This window comes from Physella acuta, unplaced genomic scaffold (genome assembly GCF_028476545.2).
Source record: "Physella acuta isolate Inbredline_101_S28 unplaced genomic scaffold, ASM2847654v3 ptg000258l, whole genome shotgun sequence".
NCBI lineage: Eukaryota > Metazoa > Mollusca > Gastropoda > Physidae > Physella > Physella acuta.
The window spans coordinates 972,641-994,932 of record NW_026731777.1 but is presented as its reverse complement, the minus strand read 5'-3'; the positions used below and the strand labels follow the sequence as shown (position 1 = coordinate 994,932).

At 36.0% G+C, this 22,292-nt stretch overlaps 2 protein-coding genes across 2 annotated transcripts; both read right to left on the bottom strand.

Annotated features, from left to right (window-relative positions):
* Window positions 1-3,374: 3,374 nt before the first annotated feature.
* LOC131938882 (uncharacterized) lies at window positions 3,375-8,646 on the bottom strand. The gene is made up of 8 exons (XM_059297105.1): window positions 8,450-8,646; window positions 6,749-7,022; window positions 6,391-6,663; window positions 5,904-6,059; window positions 5,077-5,273; window positions 4,425-4,559; window positions 4,113-4,186; window positions 3,375-3,583 (listed from the first exon to the last, which is right to left on the bottom strand). The coding sequence occupies exons 1-8, from the start codon at window positions 8,516-8,518 to the stop codon at window positions 3,430-3,432; spliced, it is 1,332 nt and encodes a 443-aa protein (XP_059153088.1). The 5' UTR covers window positions 8,519-8,646; the 3' UTR covers window positions 3,375-3,429.
* Window positions 8,647-11,557: 2,911 nt separating this feature from the next.
* Window positions 11,558-21,604, bottom strand: LOC131938883 (F-box/LRR-repeat protein 21). Its single transcript, XM_059297106.1, has 8 exons — window positions 21,407-21,604; window positions 14,895-15,147; window positions 14,536-14,805; window positions 13,930-14,085; window positions 13,291-13,499; window positions 12,674-12,808; window positions 12,298-12,371; window positions 11,558-11,798 (listed from the first exon to the last, which is right to left on the bottom strand). Exons 1-8 carry the CDS (start codon window positions 21,473-21,475, stop codon window positions 11,645-11,647), a joined length of 1,320 nt encoding a protein of 439 aa, XP_059153089.1. The 5' UTR covers window positions 21,476-21,604; the 3' UTR covers window positions 11,558-11,644.
* Window positions 21,605-22,292: the final 688 nt, after the last annotated feature.

Below are 22,292 nucleotides of genomic sequence, written 5' to 3'. Positions count from 1 at the left end.
TGTCGCCATTACACGTGAAAACCAAATCGTTTTTGCTTTTTCTTTATTTAGTTACCAAAAATATTAAAAACAACAAATACATCCGATCTTTAGCAAATTCCGAAAAAAAAAACAGACAGACAGGATTTTATAACCAAATTAATTGTATCAACGCCGTGTATGATTTTAAAAATATTTAAAGGGCCTCTCGAATACCTTTGATGCTTTACTCGCTCGCGTCCATTAATTTTTAAATATTTAAATAACGTTTCCTGTATGAAGTTGTAACAACACGTATATAGTTGATGATATGATACTGTTGTTATTGTGGGTTTGTTCATCCAAGAATACGAGCAACAGTGCTTTGTAACTTCATACTTTATTTACATGGATCCAAGAGAAATAATAATAATATTCCACAGTAGAAAAATGACTATTACATTATAGTCTAGAACAAACTGACGTGGTGACATCTTACATCTTACTACACAATCACAGTCCAAGCACCTTCGTTCACCTTGCGCTCCCCTTTTATACGGTCCATTCTCTCCCCTTACGTCAATGAGCGATCTCACCAAAAAGCGTGGAAAAATACATGACGAGTCGCTCAGACAGTCCTTCCGCTAGCCAGGTACTCTACATTCACGCAACTTCATGTAAAACACAATATAATAAACATACCTAATAATACAGTCTGTGACAGAAGTAATGCTTATTATTGCGCTATCAAAAAAAATAAAAATAAACCTAGAGTAATTTGCCTTAAATTTTCTCACCAATTCAGCTTAAAATTTAACCGGAAACGAAACATGTTATTAAAAACGGATATTGATCCAGAATCGACAGATCAATCGGATTGATACACTGTGGTGACAAATGGCTATATTGATACACTGTGGTGACACATGGGTATATTGATACACTGTGGTGACAAATGGCTATATTGATACACTGTGGTGACACATGGGTATATTGATACACTGTGGTGACACATGGGTATATTGATACACTGTGGTGACACATGGGTATATTGATACACTGTGGTGACACATGGGTATATTGATACACTGTGGTGACACATGGGTATATTGATACAGTGTCCTGGTCACATGGTATCGTTATATGACGCTACAACCGTTGTATACTGGTACATGTAAAGCACTAATTCATACTGTCCATGGTCCAGATAAAGTATTGCTCGCCTAAAGGGATGGTGTGGTCAGCATGATGCCTAGCAGAGTTACCTTCCCTAAAGTCAGCCAAGTACTCATCAGAGCTGAGTAGACTCTACTTAAGCTCAGGATCCGAACTCGAGACTTATTTATTGTCAGTCAAACGCTCTGCCTTTCGTTCCATGTTGTATCTATCGATACAAAGACTGTATACATGCACTTTAATACTTTCGATGAGTTAAAAGTTACATATTTAGAAAATTGTCTATGATTATATTAAAAATTTAATAATCTATAGCATGCAACCAACGTTTTTCTTGTATTTGTCAAACGAATTTAGAATCATAATTCGTTTCAATAATTATCCAAATTGAGAACAGATGGGAGAGATTATCCTAAAGCTATTTATCCCATGGTAAGTTTTAGTGATATGATTTAATCCCATGGAAAGTTGTCAATGATTTGATTTTATCTAATGGTAAGTGTTAGTGATATGATTTCATTTCATGAAAAGTTGTCAATGATTTGATTTTACCCCATGGCAAGTTGTCAGGGAATAGATTTTATCCCACCGTGAATTGTCAGTGTTGATTTCATCTCATGGTAAGTTTGTAGTTTGATTTTGTCTTTCCTGGTTCTTTTAAAACAATAGATCGGCCCACAAAGTTAATTGAAACAAAACAAAAAGAGTCGAGAATATATGTTTGATGTTTTCTTTATCATAGACCTTACACAACCATAATGACTATACTTAAATTTTAACTCTCCATTTCAGGATAAGAAAATCAACAAGTTGTATGAAGACATCATTGGCAAGATTTTCTAAACATGCCTGCGTAGCTGGGTTTTATCACACATCTTCTCCTGTATACTAGGCTCAGTTTTCACTTAATTATCTCATAACGAGTCTCACGTTTTTAAATTGGATGTACTCTGTTGAAATTAATATCCAAATTCTATGTAAATAGCGACTTGCACATTATGTAAACAAAGCACAACAAATCAATAATTTTTTGTAGATTTAAACTACATGCAATCATTATTTACAACTACTTTTGTGTATAAATTTAACGCCTATTTATTATTTATTTCTTTTTTAAACTTTTAATTATTTGTTAAACAAAAGCTACGAGAATGTAGACTATGTAATTGTTTACTTTTTAAATATGTAAAACTGTTTTCAAAGAGTACGTATTATACTATTCAGGCCACTAGGTTGAACTAAGATTAAAATAGTTCAACTGTTGTTTTAATTGAAAGTTATATAAACAACAGAAAAGTGTATATATATATATATATATATATATATATATATATATATATATATATATATATATATAAGATTACATGCGGCTAATCGAAGTTCTGTACACCGTGCTACACGAACCTGTAACAGAATATTGATATTCTGTGAAGGACAGTTAGTTGATGATTTTTTTGTGTGGATCATATTAAAATGTAAACCGCTCTTTGAATCTACTTTAATAAGGTCCATTCTTTCAAATGTGATCTAAAAAGTAAAGAAAGTGACTAAAAAACTTCAACCTGAAGTAATGGAAGTGCTTACTATAAAAACAATGTACGGGTGTAAAATGATACATGTTGTTAGCCTAAGTAGCGGAAGAAAGTATATCGTTTTGTAATGTTTGAAAATTGTTGTACACTTTTCTACTTGACGATAAAATAAAATATTATAACTACTGTCTTTATTCCTTTCTACAATGTTTTCGTAATTGTTTTAATAAAGAGATTCCATTGTTGTAATTCTTTCCCTTGACAATGTTTACTTTCAAATATGGGAAATGATTCACTCTAAATGCATTTGAAACTACTTCTTCTGCTTATTATTATTATATTATTATTATCATGATTATACAAATCCACTGTTTCTCCATGCTACTGTTCTAGAACTGTTGACCTCCATGCTATTGTTCTAGAACTGTTGACCTCCATGCTATTGTTCTAGAACTGTTGACCTCCATGCTTTTGTTCTAGAACTGTTGACCTACATGCTATGGTTCTAGAACTGTTCACCTACATGCTATGGTCCCATAATTGTCTTTCCATCTAGCTCATCATTGTATTGATGAATTGATTGTAAGTCGGAACTTTTAAGTTTTAAATCCAATAATCAAACTTATAAATTTTATGTAGAAATAAAAAAAAAACAGAAGATTTTGTGTAGAACATTGTTTTAATAACGATCTAAAACCATTCGTGAACTGGTCCAACATGGTGAACTCTCCTGACCCCACCAAACGTGTCAGACTGACCAGTTTTATTTGACTGCTTGACCGTTCAGTGTGACGTCACATGAGACCGGACATCGTTTCATGACATCTTTGATGACTCTCGTGTACATCTCCTCGTCATCACTCATTTCACAGTCCAAACATAGCGACAAGGTGTCTAGATTTGTGCACGGCTGTAAACTGTGGACACACAGATAGGGCAGGAATAGCATTACATACATGTATGACACAGATTAGAAACTCATATCGCATCTAACACGCTACGCATGTTGTAGCACACAAACTGTACTTGTGTCTAAAATAGGATATCGCTGAGCCCACCCCGCACTGATGGGTACCTGACTCTAGTCCACCCAGCTCTGATGGTACCTGATTCTACTCCACCCAGCTTTTTCCCCAACGTGAGTCAGATACCTGTCTAACTGTTGGGCACGGTGCACGCTACACCATTTAGTCTTATACTGAGTTCAAGAAACATACACATACAAACTCTACTTCATCTGATAAGATTATCTCATAGAAAGTTTGCTTCATTGATTTAACCAACCCAACAGTCATACAACTATTAGAAAATATGCATTTAATCTTGCAGCACCCTCCACCATATGTTTTACTACTTACAATTCAAACAACTAATAAATTTTTAGCCTACAAAATGTATTTAACAGCCTGAAATCACAACCAGAACAACACTAGAATGTTGACTTACCTTTTGAACATCGCATCAATGCATTCCATGTCTAGACGAACATCAGTTTGTAGATAAAGATGATGTAAAGTTTCCTGTAAACATAGACATAATTATATGAGTAAAAATCATGGGTGTTGTTGCATTAAGTTTCAGGAACTACAATTAGTTAAACGCTGATTCCGCGCGACAACATTTTCGGCTCAGCTATTTGTTAACAAAATATATATTTGTATTTTCTACAATTTAATAACGTGAATTGACTAAATGAAAGTTTTGTACCTAGTATTTACCACCCCCACCCTCTTCCCATGTTAAGCTAATCCCCCTCACCTGAAAGTTTTGTCCCACATGTTGAAAGAACTTCTCTAAGTTCTCTATAGCGATGACACTGCCTGCTTTCCACTTGACTTGATAGAGCGGCATGGATGGTGTTAGCATCAATGTCGTGTCTTGGAAGTACGACTCCTGATTGGAATTATTTTCAAGACTTACTTTGAAATTCTGTATATAATTGTGATTTATCTACTTAGAAATAATACTCTGTAACTCAGTGTTAAAAAGTAAACAATAAATATAGGTCTAGCGATTTGTTGGACAGATGATGTAGAGTTCGTGTTAATCAGCCTCTGCTTATGAAAGGAGATGTAGTCAGCACTTTGCCTACTCGTCTTTAATTCTTAATATGAGTTAGTTACCAATCAGAGTTGGTTGGACTTAGAGACGTTCTACTGACTTGAACCCTGGATTAAAAATCAAGACTTTCGGATTAACAGCTTAGTGCTCTACCACCGTCCCATGTTACTCTGACTAAAATAATTAACAGAAGGTAAGCTACTTGTTTATCTACTATACTAAAAGCGTCTGTGTTAAAACGGTTACCAGACCGACATGACTTTTGGTTTAATAGCTAAAGTAATTTGATGTTATTTTGTTTTTAAAATATTGTTGTACTATAGGTTTGTTTTAAAAAATAAAATCTCACAGTTGTGGGTTTGATGAAAAATATGACTCGGAGCTCAGGACATGCCGCTGTAAGGTTCTCCCACGCTGTAGGGGTGGTGCTACTCTCGAAATATGGGGGCCTGTCTACACGAACTGTGATCACCTTCAGGCTGGTTGTTGTCCTGGCTAAGCTGAGCAGCAGGTCATCTTCCAAATAACCGTAGCTGAGGTCCAGGTCTGAAAGTCACAAGGTCTCTCGTTATGTGACATATGGTGAGTTGACTAGAGCAGTAACCAAGTCAAATATTACGTACACTAAGCGTCAGTCTTAAGAGAACTGCACGGTCATGTTCTTATCGGAGCTGGATGGATAAGGTCTTTAAGAGCTAAGTGGTCTAGATCTTATCAGAGCTGGGTAGTCAAGGTCAGAGCTGGAGTAGTCAAGGTATTGTCGGAGTTTGGTGAAGGTCTTATCAGAGCTAGGTGGTCAAGATCTTATCATAGTTGAGTAGTCAAGGTCTTATTAGGTCATGCTTTTGTTATAGTTGGTGGTCAACATCTTGTCAGAGTTGGGTGGTCAAGGTTTTTTATCAATGTGGTTTTAAACTGGATGGACTGCTACACTGAAAAGTGTTTTTCCAATCTCCTGACTTTACAGCCAGTGATGAAACACTAGAGATGACCAGTGCCCACTTCCATGTAGATTTATAACCACCATCATTAGCTACCTGACTATGTCATAGTAAAATAAATGTTTGTTTATTATTGAAAATATTATTAATAATTATGTACTTGTTTCAAAAATGTAAAAGACCAGACAAATTCAAACTAATCCTTTAACTTAAAAAATGAAGTCATTCAACCAACCTGATAACTTGCTGAAACCTGCGATAGCGCTTCGAAATTGTGGAAGAAAGCTCAAGTCATTAGGGTAAATATCTATCAACCTAACGAGCCTGGAGATCGCAAGTTTCTGTAGCGTGTTGGCACAGTTTTTACTAGCAGCATTCAGCAGCTTCATACCTTGAAATATATAAATAAAGTTTCCATTTTTATTTAAAATAGTTAAATAATGTTTGGAGAAAAATCAGCATTTCATTGTTTTGATTTTCGATGCATTAAAAGTATAATAATGCTCAGCCCACAATCCACTGACTGAAATGAGGTTGACTGTTGATACCACGACAATAAAATCTAACTAAATACAAACCGTGCAAGCACCCAACGTCTTGTTAACACCTAACGTCTTGTTAACACCTAACGTCTTGTTAACACCTAACGTCTTGTTAACACCTAACGTCTTGTTAACAACTATCGTCTTGTTAACTCCCAATGTTAGACTGTCCATACTGACCTTCATTTACGGTAAAACAAGCATAGCCACGGTGTTTGACAGACTTTTGGCTGTTGCTGAGGTCAAGGACACGAAGCTGCTGCTGGTCCTCCAAAACTTTGGTCAAGAGTTGAGCGAGCTCTGAAAATGACCTTGACTTTTCTCTTATGCCATCGTTTTCCAAACTGCAGATATTGGTTAGCTTGAAGGTCCAAATTTGATGGTTGCGTGAGTTCAATAAGTTGGCCAAAAATTGGTACAGCTTGTCAGTACAGGATGCGCGGCTTCTGCTTGCTTTAAAAAAAAAATACACATGTACATTTGTTGTCGACGGGTTCGTACATAGACGCACATTCCCACCACTATTTGTGTGACTTACCCGACAAATGATAACCGCTCGCTCTACATTCTACTTTCATGTGACGTAACGTTTTGCCAGTCATTTTTACAAACATGATCGCTTTCTCATCACTCTCGGAGGCGAAAATAAAATCTCCAGTCTCCCACACGGACGGCACTGAGAGTGGACGGAGCCAGGACTTGCAGGTGAGGGCGGCGTGGTACTTGTCGCTGTTGCTAAGGTAACGGAAGACGTGCAGCAGAATCTCGTACGGCAGCTGGCTCCAGTCAGGCTGATTATCAAATACGATTAACTGGAAAAAAAAATATATATATATATATTATTACTATACCATATTGCTTCAAATAGTTGAATTTATTAAAAAATATATATCTGCACAGATTTGAGTAAAAAAATTAATAAAAAGGGGTTTTTCCGAGATATTTGAACTTTCACATCCATCAAGTAATTGTCGTACAAAAGTGAATCTTCGGGTAATAGTTTAGGTTCAATGAAAACAAATTGAAATGTAGTCTTTTACGCTAAATCGTATTTTTAAGTTATCTACATAATCATTTTTATATTGTTTATTCATAAAACATTACATGTCTAAATTATTTTAATGCTTGAGTTTAGCATTTTATACTGCTATTTTAAAGACACATTTTACAAATATACTTTTATCCTTGTAAAAATATAATCATCGAAGTGCTGTCGTCAAACTTGGTAAGGTCACCTGAGTACATGTTTATAAGGTGGAACTTAAGGCTATGGCCAACTTACTATGATTGAACTATGAGTTTACGACTCTATAGGACGTAAGAATAGGACACTTTAGGGCACTATAGGACACTATAGTACGTGAGTACACGATATTATAGGACACCATAGGGCGTGAGCATAGGGAACTAAACTACTATAGTATATTACACTATAGGACTTTAGTATAAGACACTATAGGACACTATAGAACTTTAGCATAGGACAGTTTAGTACGTGAATATAGGACACTATAGGACACTGTTGGACGTGACTAAAGGACACTATGGATCTTGAATATAGAATGCTATAGGACACTATAGGACACAAAAGGACACTATAGTGCACTACAGACTGTAAGTATAGGACAATAGAGGACATAATAGGACACAACAGGACACCATAAGACGTGAGAATAGGACACTATAGGAAGAGAGTATGAGACAAAAAAAGGATACTAAAGGACGTGAATAAAGTACACTATAGGACACTATAGGGCACTATAGGGCACTACAGGGCACTATAGTATACTCTAGGACGTTGGTATTGGACAATAGAAGACATAATATGACACAATAGGACACTATAAGACGTGAGTATAGGACGTGATTATAGGACGCTATAGGAGAATATAGGACACTATAGGAAGTGAGTATGGGACACATAGGACGTGAGTAAAGGACACTATAGGACACTATAGGAGATTGTAGAACGTGGGTATAGGACAATAGAAGACATAATAGGACACAATAGGACACTATATGACGTGAGTAAAGGACACCATAGGACACAAAAGGACGTGACTATATGGAACTATAGGATACTATAGGACGTTAGTATAGGACACTATAGAACACTATAGGACACTACAGGACACTATAGGACACTATATGACGTGAGTACAGGGCACTATAAGACACTATAGGACATGAGTACAGGACACTAAAGGACACTATAGGACACTAAAAGACGTGTCTTTACCTTTTCAGTCCCACCGCCAACGAATTCCGTTGCTGCTTGTTTCAGTCTTTTAATGCTGAACAACGACATGTCGCCCTGTAGGGCTGTAACAGTTCTCTTGTATTTTATATAATTGATATTTAGATGTTTATATTAAATATCTAAAGATGAAGTAATATTTATATCCTACACCCGCGCCATATTGTGTACAGGATGTTGAAAGTGAAGCGCTACACAATTTTTGATGACGTGTATCGAATTATTTAATTGGGAGCATTTTGGAATCTAAATCTTCAATTTGAATTCTTGAATGATTTTGGAGATTATTATATTAATATTAGGATAAAAACATGAGTTTATTTTTTACATTTTAACGACATCGATTTGTGTTTGATAAATATTTTTGTAATTATTTTCCTTTTACGCTATAATTAACTCCTTTAATCTGTTTATTACTTTGGGTTGATGAGCGATATTTTGACTGCTTCTACCAGAACGAATGCATTCAACAGTAACGCATGGGTCAAAACTTTGTGACAATGCAATGTGAATTAAAATTGTTTGAATTTGATTAATTGATTAATTTTTAAAGATTTAACTAAGGTTTCCGTTATGAAGTCATGATTTTTATTGCACTATCAAAAAAATAAATTAATAAACCTGGAGTAATGTTACGAAACGAGTCACGAGTCATCCATAAGGTTGGTACTGATGGTGGTGATGACTGCAGTGAGAGGTTCAAGTAAAACGCAAACACAATTTCAGCAAGGCAACTTTAATGGTTACTACTTTGGTCTTCAATAAAACAGGAAATAATCTTGAACATCAATAGTGGCCAGCCCTAGGGGCCAGCCCTACCACACATTACAAAACACAACACGACTAGATCCTAGTAAAGCTAACGTTCAACTGTCCTATCTTTATGGTCCTCAACATCCAGTTTGGGGTCTATGCCTCGAATACAATAGGGTATCACATTACGTGTTTCACCAAATTTGCATAGCAGGTTAGTTGGGTCGGGCTCAGGTCAAAGACGGCGATCTGTACTTTCCTCAGCCTGCACATCGCTAGGTAGGGTGGGATGATGGGGGTGGGGCGTTAACACGCTGTCCCAGTTCAGGTGTGGGACGGGAGGGGGTGGGATAGATAACCAACTAGCATCAACAATATACTCAGTCATAACAAGTAATATCCCCTAAATTTTCTCGAATATTCTTATATAACATTACAGGGAATAGCAACTCGGGATATAGACATGATTTTTAATGCATTTTTAATTACTTAAATCTTTAAAATAGAATAGAATCTTGTATAAAAAAAATAATTGTGCACCAAGTAAACAGAATTAAATATATGAACGCGATAAATGGCCCTTTTGAGGAAGAGATACAACGGGCGCTAGGTTGATAGTGTTGTCTTTGTTTCTGAATCGAAACCAAAACCAAATTACCAGCTCATTTTCAAATTTTACAGGAAACGAAAAATTGAAAACGGATATTTATCCAGAATCGGCATTTCAATCGGTTTGATAATAGATCTATTTGATACAATGTGGTGACACTTTAGTGGGTATTTTGATAGAGTGGTCGGTGATATTTTGGTGGGTATATTAAAACATTGTCGTGAAACATTAGTGGGTATATTGATATTTTGTAATGACACAATAGTGGGTATATTGATACACTGTGTTGACACATGGGTATATTGATGCACTGTTCTTGTCTCATGGTATCGTAATATTACACCGCAGCAGTTTTACACTGGTACATGTAAAGCACTGTTTCATACTGTCCATGGTCCAGATAAAGTAGAGTTTACCTGAAGGGATGGTGTAGTCATAACGATGCCTAGCAGCAGTTACCTTCCCCAACGTCAGCCCATCAGAGCTGAGTAGACTCTGGGACATCCTACCTACTTGAGGCCAGGATCCGAACTCGAGACTTACTTATTGTCAGTCAAACGCTCTGCCATTCGTTCCATGTGTCTATCTATACGAACTCGAGACTTACTTATTGTCAGTCAAACGCTCTGCCATTCGTTCCATGTGTCTATCGATACGAACACCGTGTAAAATGCACATCAATGCTTTCACACTTTTATAAATAATAACATTAAGACATGGCATATTTAGAAAATTGTCAATGATTATATTAAAAGTCAATCATCTATACAATGCAACCAACGTTTTTCTAGTATTTGTCCAACGATTTTAGAATCATAATTCATTTCAACGTTTGCATAAATTTAGAGCTGATAGGAGAGATTATCCTAAAGCTATTTATCCAAGGATAAGTTGTCAGTGATTTGATTTATTTACAATTGTTTCCCTTGACCATGTTTACTTGCAAATATGGGAAATTATTCAATAACTGCATTTGAAACTACTTATTTTGCTTTGGTCAGTAAAAATTATTATTACTATACAAACCCAGGTTTTTTTAGGCATTTTCAGGTAACTTAAAACCACCGAGTGTGATTGGATGGGAGTATCATGTTTCTAGTATTGTTTTCATCATTTCTATTGTTCTAGAACTGTTGACCTCCATGCTATTGTTCTAGAACTGTTGACCTCCATGTTATGGTTCTAGAACTGTTGACCTCCATGTTATGGTTCTAGAACTGTTGACCTCCATGGTATGGTTCTAGAACTGTTGACCTCCATGTTATTAATCTAGAACGGTTGACCTCCATGCTATTGTTCTAGGACTGCTGACAACCATACGGTTGGTTTAGAAACCGATTTTCGATAATAGACTCTTGCATAAAATATGTGTGTTGGGTTGTTAGTAGCATTGTAATCTCAACTAATTTTATGGTCAGAAATTAAGGTTAGGCGTATGGCGTATGGTAGGACCAGGGTTTGTGTTAGGGTTAGGAACAGTTTGAGCATTGACATTGGCCATTCATGTGTTTATTTAGTTAACTACCAGTAACCTAACACCTCTTTTTATAGAAGATTCCATTATTGGACGGTATAAAAATTCCCCCTCAATAATTATTGTCTCTTCATCTAGCTCATCGTAGCATTGATAAATTAATTGTAAGTAAGAACTTTAAAGTTTTAAATCGAATAATTAAACGGATACATTTTTGAATAGAAATAAAAAACAGAAACTAATTTTTACAACATTGTTTTATACGGATCTAAAATCATCGTCAACTGGTCGAACATTCTTTAGTCTCCAGGTCCCTCCAACCGTGTCAGACTGACCAGTTTTATTTGACTGCTTGACCGTTCAGTGTGACATCACATGAGACTGAACATCGCCACATGGCATCTCTAATGGCTATCGTGTATATCTCCTCGTCATCACTCTTGTCACAAGTCAAACACAGGGACAGGCTGTTCAGATTTTTGCACGGCTGCAAACTGTGGAAACACAGGTAGGGTAGAAATAACATAACATACAATGTATGACACACATTAGAAACTCATATCGTATCTAATACGCTAAGCATGTTGTAGCACACAAACTGCACGTGTGTCCAGAATAGGATGTCGCTGAGTTCACTAAGCTCTAATGGGTACCTGGCTCTATTCAACCCAGCTCGTTCCCCAACGTGATTCAGATACCTGTCTAACTGTTGGGCACGGTGCACGCTACACCATTTAGTCATATACAGAGTTCAAGAAACATACACATACAAACTCTACTTCATCTGATAAGATTATCTCATAGAAAGTATGCTTTATTGATTTAACATAACCAACAGTCAAACAACTATTAGAATGTACGAAGTTAATCTAAAAACACAATAGACCATATGATGTACTTCTTACAAATTAAACGACTAATTCATTATGAACCTACAAAATGTACTAAACAGCCTCAAACCACAGCCAGAACAACACTAGAATGTTGACTTACCATTTGAACATCGCATCAATGCATTCCATGTCTAGACGAACATCAGTTTGTAGATCAAGATGATGTAAAGTTTCCTGTAAACACAGACCAATTATATGAGTAAAAATCATGAGTGTTGCTGCATTAAGTTTCAGGAACTTCAATTAGTTAAACGCTGATTCCGCGCAACCAAATTTTTGGCTCCGCTTAGTGTTAACAAAATACATATTTGTATTTCTACCATTAAACAACTTGTATTTACTAAATGAAAACATGTAAAACATAAGCTAGTTTTTGACTACTTCACCCTATTTCTGATCGCCCTCACCATAAAGGTCTGTACCTATTATTTGCCAACCGTTCCCCCCCCCCTCCTCGTGAAATTGACCCTGCTCACCTGAAAGTTTTGCTCCACATGTTGAAAGAAGTTTTTTATTTTCTCTATAGCGATGACACTGTCAGCTTTCCACTTGACTTGATAGAGCGGCATGGATGGTGTTAGCATCGTTGTAGTGTCTTGGAAGGACGTGTTCTGAATGGAATTAGTTTCAAGACTTACTTAGAAATTTCTGTATAGAATTATAATTTATGCACTTGAAATTAATACTGTGTTACTCAGTGCTTAAAAGTAAAGAATCATTGTAGGCCTAGCAATTGTGCAGACAAAGAGGAGTTCATATGTTAATTAACCTCGGCTTATGAAAGGGAGCTGTAGCCAGCATTTTGCCTAGTCGTCTTTATTTCTTATTATAAGTTAGGTACCCATCAGAGTTCTACTGACTTGAACCTTGGATTTGAACTCGAGACTTTCGGATTAACAGCATAGCGCTCTACCACCGTCCAATGTTACTCTGACTAAAATAATTAACAGAAGGTAAGCTACTTGTTTATCTACTATACTAAAAGCGTCTGTGTTCAAACGGTTGCCAGACTGACACGGGTTTTAATTTAATAGCAAAAGTAAACTTTTCTTTTCAAAATATTATTATAATGAAGGTTTTTATGCATTTTTACCATACATCTCATATATTTGGTTTTGATGAAAAATATGACTCGGAGCTCAGGACAAACGGCTGTAAGGTTCTCCCACGCTGCAGGGGTGGTGCTAGTCTCGAAATATGGGGGCTTGTCTACACGAACTGTGATCACCTTCAGGCTGGTTGTTGTCCTGGCTAAGCTAAGCAGCAGGTCATCTTCCAAATAACCGTAGCTGAGGTCAAGGTCTGAAAGTCACAAGGTCTCGCGTTATGTGACAGTTGGTGAGTGGACTAGAGGAGAAACCAAGTCAAATATTGCATACACTAAACGTCAGTCTTAAGAGAACTGCACGGTCATGTTCTTTTCGAAACTAGATGGACAAGGTTTAGTCAGAGCTGGCTATGCAATGTCATTTTAAAACTGGATGGACTGCTACACTAAAAAGTGTTTGTCTAATGTCCTGACTAAATAGCTAATGATGCAACACTAGAGATAACCAATGCTCACTTCCATATTATAACCGGAATCATTAGCCACCATACTACTTTCAAGTAAAACGTGTGTTCGTTTTTTTAATAAGTATTATTAATAATTATTTACTTGTTTTAAAACTGCACAAGACCAGACAAAATCAAACTATTCTTTTTAATTAAAAAATGGCGTAATTTAACCCACCTGATAACTTGCTGAAACCTGCGATGGCGCTTCGAAATTGTGGAAGAAAGCTCAAGTCATTAGGGTAAATATCTATCAAGCTAACGAACCTGGCGATCGTAAGTTTCTGTAGCGTGTTGGCACAGTTTTTACTAGCAGCATGCAACAGTCTCATACCTTGGAATATTTAAATAAAGTTTCCAGTTTTATTGCTTAATAGTTTAATCACGTGAGGAGAAAATCAGCATTTTATTGTTTTGAATGCATTAGAAGTATAAAAAAGTGCTCAGTCTACAATCTCCTCGTTGAAATGTGGACGATTGTTAATACCACCACAATTAAATCTACACCAAACGTCTTGTAAACACCCAATGTCTTCTAAACACCCAACGTCTTTTAAACACCCAACGTCTTCTAAACACCAAACGTCTTGTAAACACCGAACGTCTTCTTAACACCCAACGTCTTTTAAACACCCAACGTCTTCTAGACACCCAACGTCTTCTAAATACCCAACGTCTTGTAAACACCGAACGTCTTCTAAACACCCAACGTCTTTTAAACACCCAACGTCTTGTAAACACCAAACGTCTTTTAAACACCCGATGTTAGACTGGCCACACTCACCTTGATCTACGGTAGGATGATCCTCGCGACAGTTTTTGCGAGACTTGTTGCTGTTACTGAGGTCAAGGACACGAAGCTGCTGTTGGACCTCCAAGACTTTAGTCAGTAGTTCAACGACCTCTGAAAATGACCTTGAATTTGCTCTATCGCCATCGATTTCTAAAATGCACAGATTGGTAAGTTTGAAAGTCAACAGCTGTTGGTTGCGTGAGTTCAATAAGTTGGCCAAAAATTGGTACATCCCTGTACAGGTTGCGCTGCCGTCATCGTCTTTAAAAACCAAGAAAGAACACAAGTACATTTGTTGTTGACTGGTTCGTACAAAGACGCACATTTCCACCACTATTTCTGTGACTTACCCCAAGTTTCTGGTTCGACTACTTTACATTCTGCATGGATGTGACGTAATGATTTTCCAGTGATTTTCACAAACGTGATCGCTTTCTCATCGCTCTCTGAGTCAAAAACAAAATCTCCGGACTGCCACACGGACGGCTCTGAAAGTGGACGGAGCCAGGACTTGCAGGTGAGGGCGGCGTGGTACTTGTCGCTGTTGCTCAGGTAACGGAAGACGTTCAACAGAATCTCGTACGGCAGCTGGCTCCAGTCAGGCTGAAATTGTATTAAACAATCGTTGCCTGGTAGACACCAGAGGCGTAGCGACTTGTCGATATATTAGCTTAGAAAGGTCTAGTCACTTTTTAATGGTTTTTATATTGGTGTCATAGAATGGACACCAGCGAGAAAAGTCTCAAAGGTATTTGAGAGGTCCATAAATTAATTTAAAAATCATGCACAGCTTAGTTACATTTAATATGGTTATAAAATCGGTAACTAAATTAAAATTTAAAAAAAAGGAAAAAGAATTTGGTTTTCACGTGTAATGGCGACATAAACAATGGCATCCTGCTATTGGATAGGCCGCCATAAATTTTACTGTACACATTGCAAGCTAAAAATAGAAAACTATGTCATGGGGTTTTAAATTTGCATTGTTAATTAAAATCTTGATCTGCAAAGTTTTGTAAACAAATAGTTATCGATCACTAAGTTACTGTACAGCCAATCAATATTTGTCTTACGAAAGTGAAACATCCGGTTATAACTTAGGCTTGATGAAAATAAATAGAAATGTAGCATTATACTCAACAAATTATTTTCAAGTTCTCTGGATTTGCAACTTTTATAGCATTTATTCTAAAAATATAAAACTTCTAAATTAATTTTAGGCTTAAGTTTTTATTTTTTTTACGGTCTAAATCTAAAAAGCAAGTTTTTATTCCATATCATAAACATTATGGAAAGAATCTCGTCAACTCGCTGGTGTCCATTGATGCAGAAAACACTTAAATATAATTTCTATAATTATTTTTCTCCCCCGTTGGGCGCCCTTAACATCGGCACTCCGGGCGATTCCAACTACCTCCCTCGCATAGTATCGCCTCTGATGGACACAACCGAGAGCATTATCACAGATTATTCGAAAGGCTCATTAAATCATTTTGATTATTTGCAGGCACTTCTAACTGACAGATACGGTTCATAGTTGGTACGTAGGTCAAGACATTAAATTTGACTTAATTGGTTGCCTAATTAATTTTTTGCGAATTATTTTAAATTTGGTCCAAATTAGTAGGCAGTATTACCGAACTATTCTGCGCTATTATACACGCGTCATCACGTTCTATAGGCGCGAAATGGTTTTTAGTCATGCAATTCTAGTGTTAATAAAACATGTAACGTATTAAAAAATTATTTCGTAAAAAACGTTGTAACAACAAACTTATATGTACTAATGCACTAAAAAGTAGAAAATAAATTAGACACTATTATTTAAAATACTATAAAGAAGAGTGTGGGTCACTTCCTAAACATTAGTAGAGGTATCCGATAGTGACCCACGCTTTTTTAATAGTTATTTAAATAGTAGTCTATAGTTTATTTTCTACTTTTGGTGCATTAGTACTGACGTGGATTGTAATGACTGACGAGAAGCCGCGTTGGTTATTAACAGTCTTTATTATGTACAGACGCCATGAAGCCAAGAGAGGAAGAGAAATGGCGAGAGAGAACTATTTATAGATAACAACATGTAAGGGACATCACTCAAGATAACAATATAAATATAATACTAATACAGAGAGTGAGTTCCCTTGACCTCACAATTATTTCAATCTATTACATCCCTTTACCCTTAGAACACAATAACACATCTCTCAATAGAACAATTGATAGTATCCTAAAATCACCAATTATATTGTAACATGAACACTATGGTAGATTACATCCTTACAAACAATGCACAATATGCCACAACATAATCAAGATACAAAACAATAATGTCAAAGTCCTTTTGACCTTTAAAATCATAGTTCTAACTTATTTGGGACCTTGATTGTCCTGCTTGACCTTCTCAGTGGCTTTTGATTTGGTGACTCAATATTCTGACCATCTGGATTCTCTATCTCAGGAGGTCTAGGATTTAAATCATTAACTCCAGAATTTACATTTTCTGACTCCAGACAACTTGGTTCACTCATATCAACAGAACTTGGTTGTGAAACAAACTGAGTTGGTGTGAACTGTTCAGATTTGGTGGGATTGATAGATTCACACTTATTATCTGCACAAGTTATTTTTAACTTAATAAGGCACAGGTCCTGTACATTGAACAATTTGACCTGGTATCCATTTTTCCTTTTTCCCATAATTTCTTAGATACACATTCTCATTAACACCAAATTCTCTTTCAATGAATGTTTGTCATGATTTAATGGAACTATTTTTGAATTGGCATCTGAAAGTATTATGCTGTTATTCAGATCCTTGACTGACATAGATTTCTTTGATTGATCAATTTTCTCAGGTAATCTGATATTGCTTTTTGGTAACCAAAAATACTGTTTATGAGTAATATTCTGGACCATATCACTTTGCAACTGTGATCCAGTATTTGAAGTGGGTGTATTCAATGGCAAAAATCTTTGCTCTTTTCTTTTGATGTTACCCTTTTAGTTTCTTTTAGTTTCTGTAAGTGCTAATGATGTTAGCAAAGTTGTTTGATGATCACATTCCTTCTTACTAATGTATTCTCTTTAAAACATTTGAAATTGCCATATCACCATAATCATTTATTAAGTTACAAATACTTTGTTTAGGCAACTCTGACTGATAATGGACTGCATCTTCTCCATCTTTTATATTATCTTCACAAAGGGTTTTATTTCTTATTTTATATGGCCTTAAGTCATCATTCACAGACTCTTCAGGCCAACCATTCTTACAGTACTCATATACTTTTATTAAGCACTCATCTTTTTGTGTTTCTCTTTTAATATCATTCACATTTATATTGGAGTTATCCATGATAGTGAAGAGAACAAAAACATCTTCTGGTACATAGCTCAGGCTTTGGTTTTTTAAAGGTAATCTACTAAGACTATCTGCACTATTCTCAGATCCAGGTTTGTATTTCAATTCATAATTGTATGCAGTTAGTGTGATAGCCCATCTTTGAATTCTTGGTGAGGCATGCTCAGGTAGGGTTTTGTTTTCTCCAAATAAACCTAGCAATGGTTTATGATCTGTAAAGATGGTGAACTTCCTACCAAACAGAAATTTATGAAATTTCTTAACACCAAAAATGATGCCTAAGCCTTCCCTATCTAACTGAGAATAATTTTTCTCAGCCTGGTTCAAAGATCTACTGGCAAAAGCAATGGGTCTGTCACCCTTCTCATCCATGTGGGACAAGACTGCTCCTACACCATCTGGTGAAGCATCACATGTTAATATAAGTCTTTTTCCTGGGTCATAGTGAGTTAGTAAGGTGTCAGCAGACAAAGCCTCTTTTGCTGTATTAAAAGCAGCTTCTTGTTGTTTACCCCAGTGCCAAGTTGCATTTTTCTGTAGCAGCTTGTACAGTGGTGATAGTTTACCAGACAGATTTCCCATGAACTTTGCATAGTAATTTATCAAGCCCAAAAAAGCTCTTAGTTGTTGGGTATTTTCAGGTTTGGGTGCTTCTTTAATGGCTTTTGTTTTCTCAGGTTGAGGTCTGATGCCTTGTTTGCTCAATATATAACCAAGAAGACTAATTTCTGTCAACATGAATTGACATTTATCTTTGTTTATCTTTAAACCTTTTTCACCAACAATTTTCAAGACTTTATCTAGTGTTTTAAGATGTTCAGTGTCATTCTTACCAGTTATGTACACATTGTCAAAGTACACACAAACATTTGGAATATCCTTAAAAATACTGTCCATGACAGCTTGGAAAATTCCAGGGCTAGATGATATGCCAAAACATAGTCTTTCATATTGGTAGAGTCCTTTATGTGTGTTTATTGTCGTATAGACTTTTGAATCTGGATGCAGTTCTAGTTGAGTGTAAGCATGACTAAAGTCTAATTCAGTGAATTTGTCTCCTCCTGCCAAATTCAAAGAAATTTCCTCAATGTTAGGTCTAGGGTACCTATTTAGCTCTATTTGCTTATTCAGTGTAGTTTTATAATCTCCACAAATTCTTATAGAACCATCCTTCTTTAACACTGGCACAATGGGTGTCGCCCAATCGGAATAGTCTACCTTCTTTATAATGCCATTAGATTCCAATCTACTTAGCTCATTTTCAATTTTATTCCTCATTGCATAAGGTGGAACTCTAGCTTTGCAGTATCTTGGATTTGTATCTTTAATGCTTAACTTCACTGTTCTATCATTTAGTAAACCTGAATTACCAAAAACACATTTATTTTCAGATATAACTTTATCTAGTGAAGTAAGACTAGATTCTTTTACATTCTTCAATGAACAAATACTCTCCCAATTTAACTTAAGATCACTTAACCAGTTCCTACCTAGTAATGGCGGTCCATTTCCTTCAACCACAAGAAGAGGAAGTTTAACACTTTGACCATTATAACTTACATGAACCATACACTCTCCTATTACCGGAACATTGTCACCAGTGTATGTTGTTAGACACTTGTGACATGGCTGTAGAGGCACTGATCCTCCTGTGACAGCGTCAAACTCTTTCTTTGTTATGACTGTTAGAGATGCTCCAGTGTCAAGTTGGAAGCTGATGCTCTTACCGTTGATATTAACTAGTACATTGATGGGAGCATGACTTATTGATTTCACAGAGAACAGGCTGAAATCCGGCTGCGAATCAGTTTGAGCATTTTCACAGGTAGAGTGGTTCATTGGTTGGGTTAGGTAGTCTTGGTGAGAGTTAACATAGTGCTGCCTTTGGTTGCGGTACTGTCTTGACTGGCTAGATTTAGCAACAGACGAAGACTTTGCAAAGCAGGCCTTGGCAATGTGACCTTGCTTACTGCACTTATAACAAGTTGCTAACTTGAACTTGCACCGATGAGATGCATGGGGACCTTTGCATCGATGACATTTTTGATAATTATTACTAGATTTAGATCTAGGATTTGAACGAGCAGGGTGTTTAGCATAAGTTGGAATGCTCTGTTGGGGTTGATGTTTATTGACTAACCTGCTGTTTACTGCATGGATCTCTGAAGGTGCTAAAGATCTCGCCGCATCAGATGACTGCTGGAATGAAGTTGCTAGTTGTATTGCTTTTTCTAATGTTAGATCTGACTCGAGCAGCAACTTTCTTTGAATATCAGGGCTGTTTACACCTGTCACAAACTTTTCACACAGTCTGTCAGACAGCGTTTCTCCAAATTCACAAAATTCACTTAAATGACGTAAAGCAGCAACATATTCTGATATTGACTCGTTTGGTTGACGAGTCCTACTGTCAAATCTAGCTCGACATAGAAACTTTGATGGGGTAGGCGCATGGTGGTCTGTTAGCAATTTGCTCAGCTCGTTAAAGCTCTTGGTATCTGGACTAGCTGGTGCGCATAAGTCCTTTAGTAGCCTGAATTGTTGAGGCCCTATGACTGTTAACAAAACAGCTCTCTTTTTGGCTTCTATCGTCACGTCGTTAGCTTCTAGGTAAAAGCTTAACCTCTCTAGGTAATCTTGAATGATTTCATCATTCGCATCAAATTCTTTTATTTGGCCATACAGCGCCATAATTCTAGAAATAATTAGCTAATAAGCTCTAGCAAACCTCTTTTTTGCGTAAGTAGGTGCTCTTTCTAGTAGATGTTTATCCTTCGTCGCCAAATGACGTGGATTGTAATGACTGACGAGAAGCCGCGTTGGTTATTAACAGTCTTTATTATGTACAGACGCCATGAAGCCAAGAGAGGAAGAGAAATGGCGAGAGAGAACTATTTATAGATAACAACATGTAAGGGACATCACTCAAGATAACAATATAAATATAATACTAATACAGAGAGTGAGTTCCCTTGACCTCACAATTATTTCAATCTATTACAAGTACCTAAAAGCTTGTTATTAAAACGTGTTTATTTAAAAAAAAATAAGTTCTCTACATAATCATCTTTTATAATGTTTATTCGTAAAACATTACATATCTAAATTATTTTAATGCTAGAGTTTCGAATTTTTTACTGTTAATTTAAATACACAATTTGCAAATTTGCTTTTATCTATGTAAAAATATAATGATCGAAGTCTTCTAGTTAAACTTGGTAAACCTACCAAACCTGAACTGTTAGTATTACACAATATCGGAAGTGAGTATAGTACACTATAGGATTTGATTGTAGGACAATATAGGACACTATAGGACGAGAGTATAGGACACTATAGGACTTTAGTATAGGGCACTATCAGACACTATAGGACACTATAGGACGCGAGTATAGACACTTTAAGACACTAAAAACACTAAAAGACACTTTAGGACACTATAGGACAATATAGGAAGTGAGTATAGGACACTATAGGAAACTATAGGGCGTATCTTTACCTGTTTAGTCCCACCGCCAACAAATTCAGCTGCAGCCCTTTTTATTTTTTTGATGCTGAACAACGACATATCGCCGTGTAGCTATGTGTCACTTCTCGTTTATATTATATTATTTATATTGAGATGTTTATATAGATATCCAACGATGAAATAATAATATATACCTTACATCCGCGCCATATTATGTACAGGAAGTTGAAAGTGAAGCGCTACACAATTTTTGATGACGTGTATCGAATTATTTAAATTGAAGCACTTTGGAATCTAAAACTCAATTTTAATTCTTAAATGATTTTTGTGGTTATTAGATTAGGATAAAAAAGATCAGTTTATTTTATTACATTTTTATGAAATCTATTTGTTTTTGAGAATTAATGTTGTATTTATTGTTGTATTATTCGCAATATAATTAACTTCTTTAATCTGTTTATTTCTTTGGGTCGGAGGTCGGAGTTGACGAGCGATAATTTGACCACTTGTATCAGAACGATTGCACTCAACTTTGACGCGTGGGTCAAGACTTGGTGACAATGCAATGTGAATTAAAATTGTTTGAATTGGATTAATTAATTAATTTTTAAAGATTTAAATTTGTATTGTGTTATAAAAAATGGAGTAATCTACCCTAAATGTTCTCGAATATTCTAATATAACACTACAGTGGATGACAACTCAAGGAATAGACATGATTTTTAATCCATTTGTAATTACTAAAACCTTTTAAAATAGAATAGAATCTTGTATAAAAAAAATAATTGTGCACGTTTTGTAAAAGTTTAGATAGGCAAATTTATCATTTATATCTCTTTTTAAAAAAAACTAATTTAAAAAAAAAATATTGACTTGCTGGGTCTCGAACCCGTACCATCCATATGGTAACTATTAC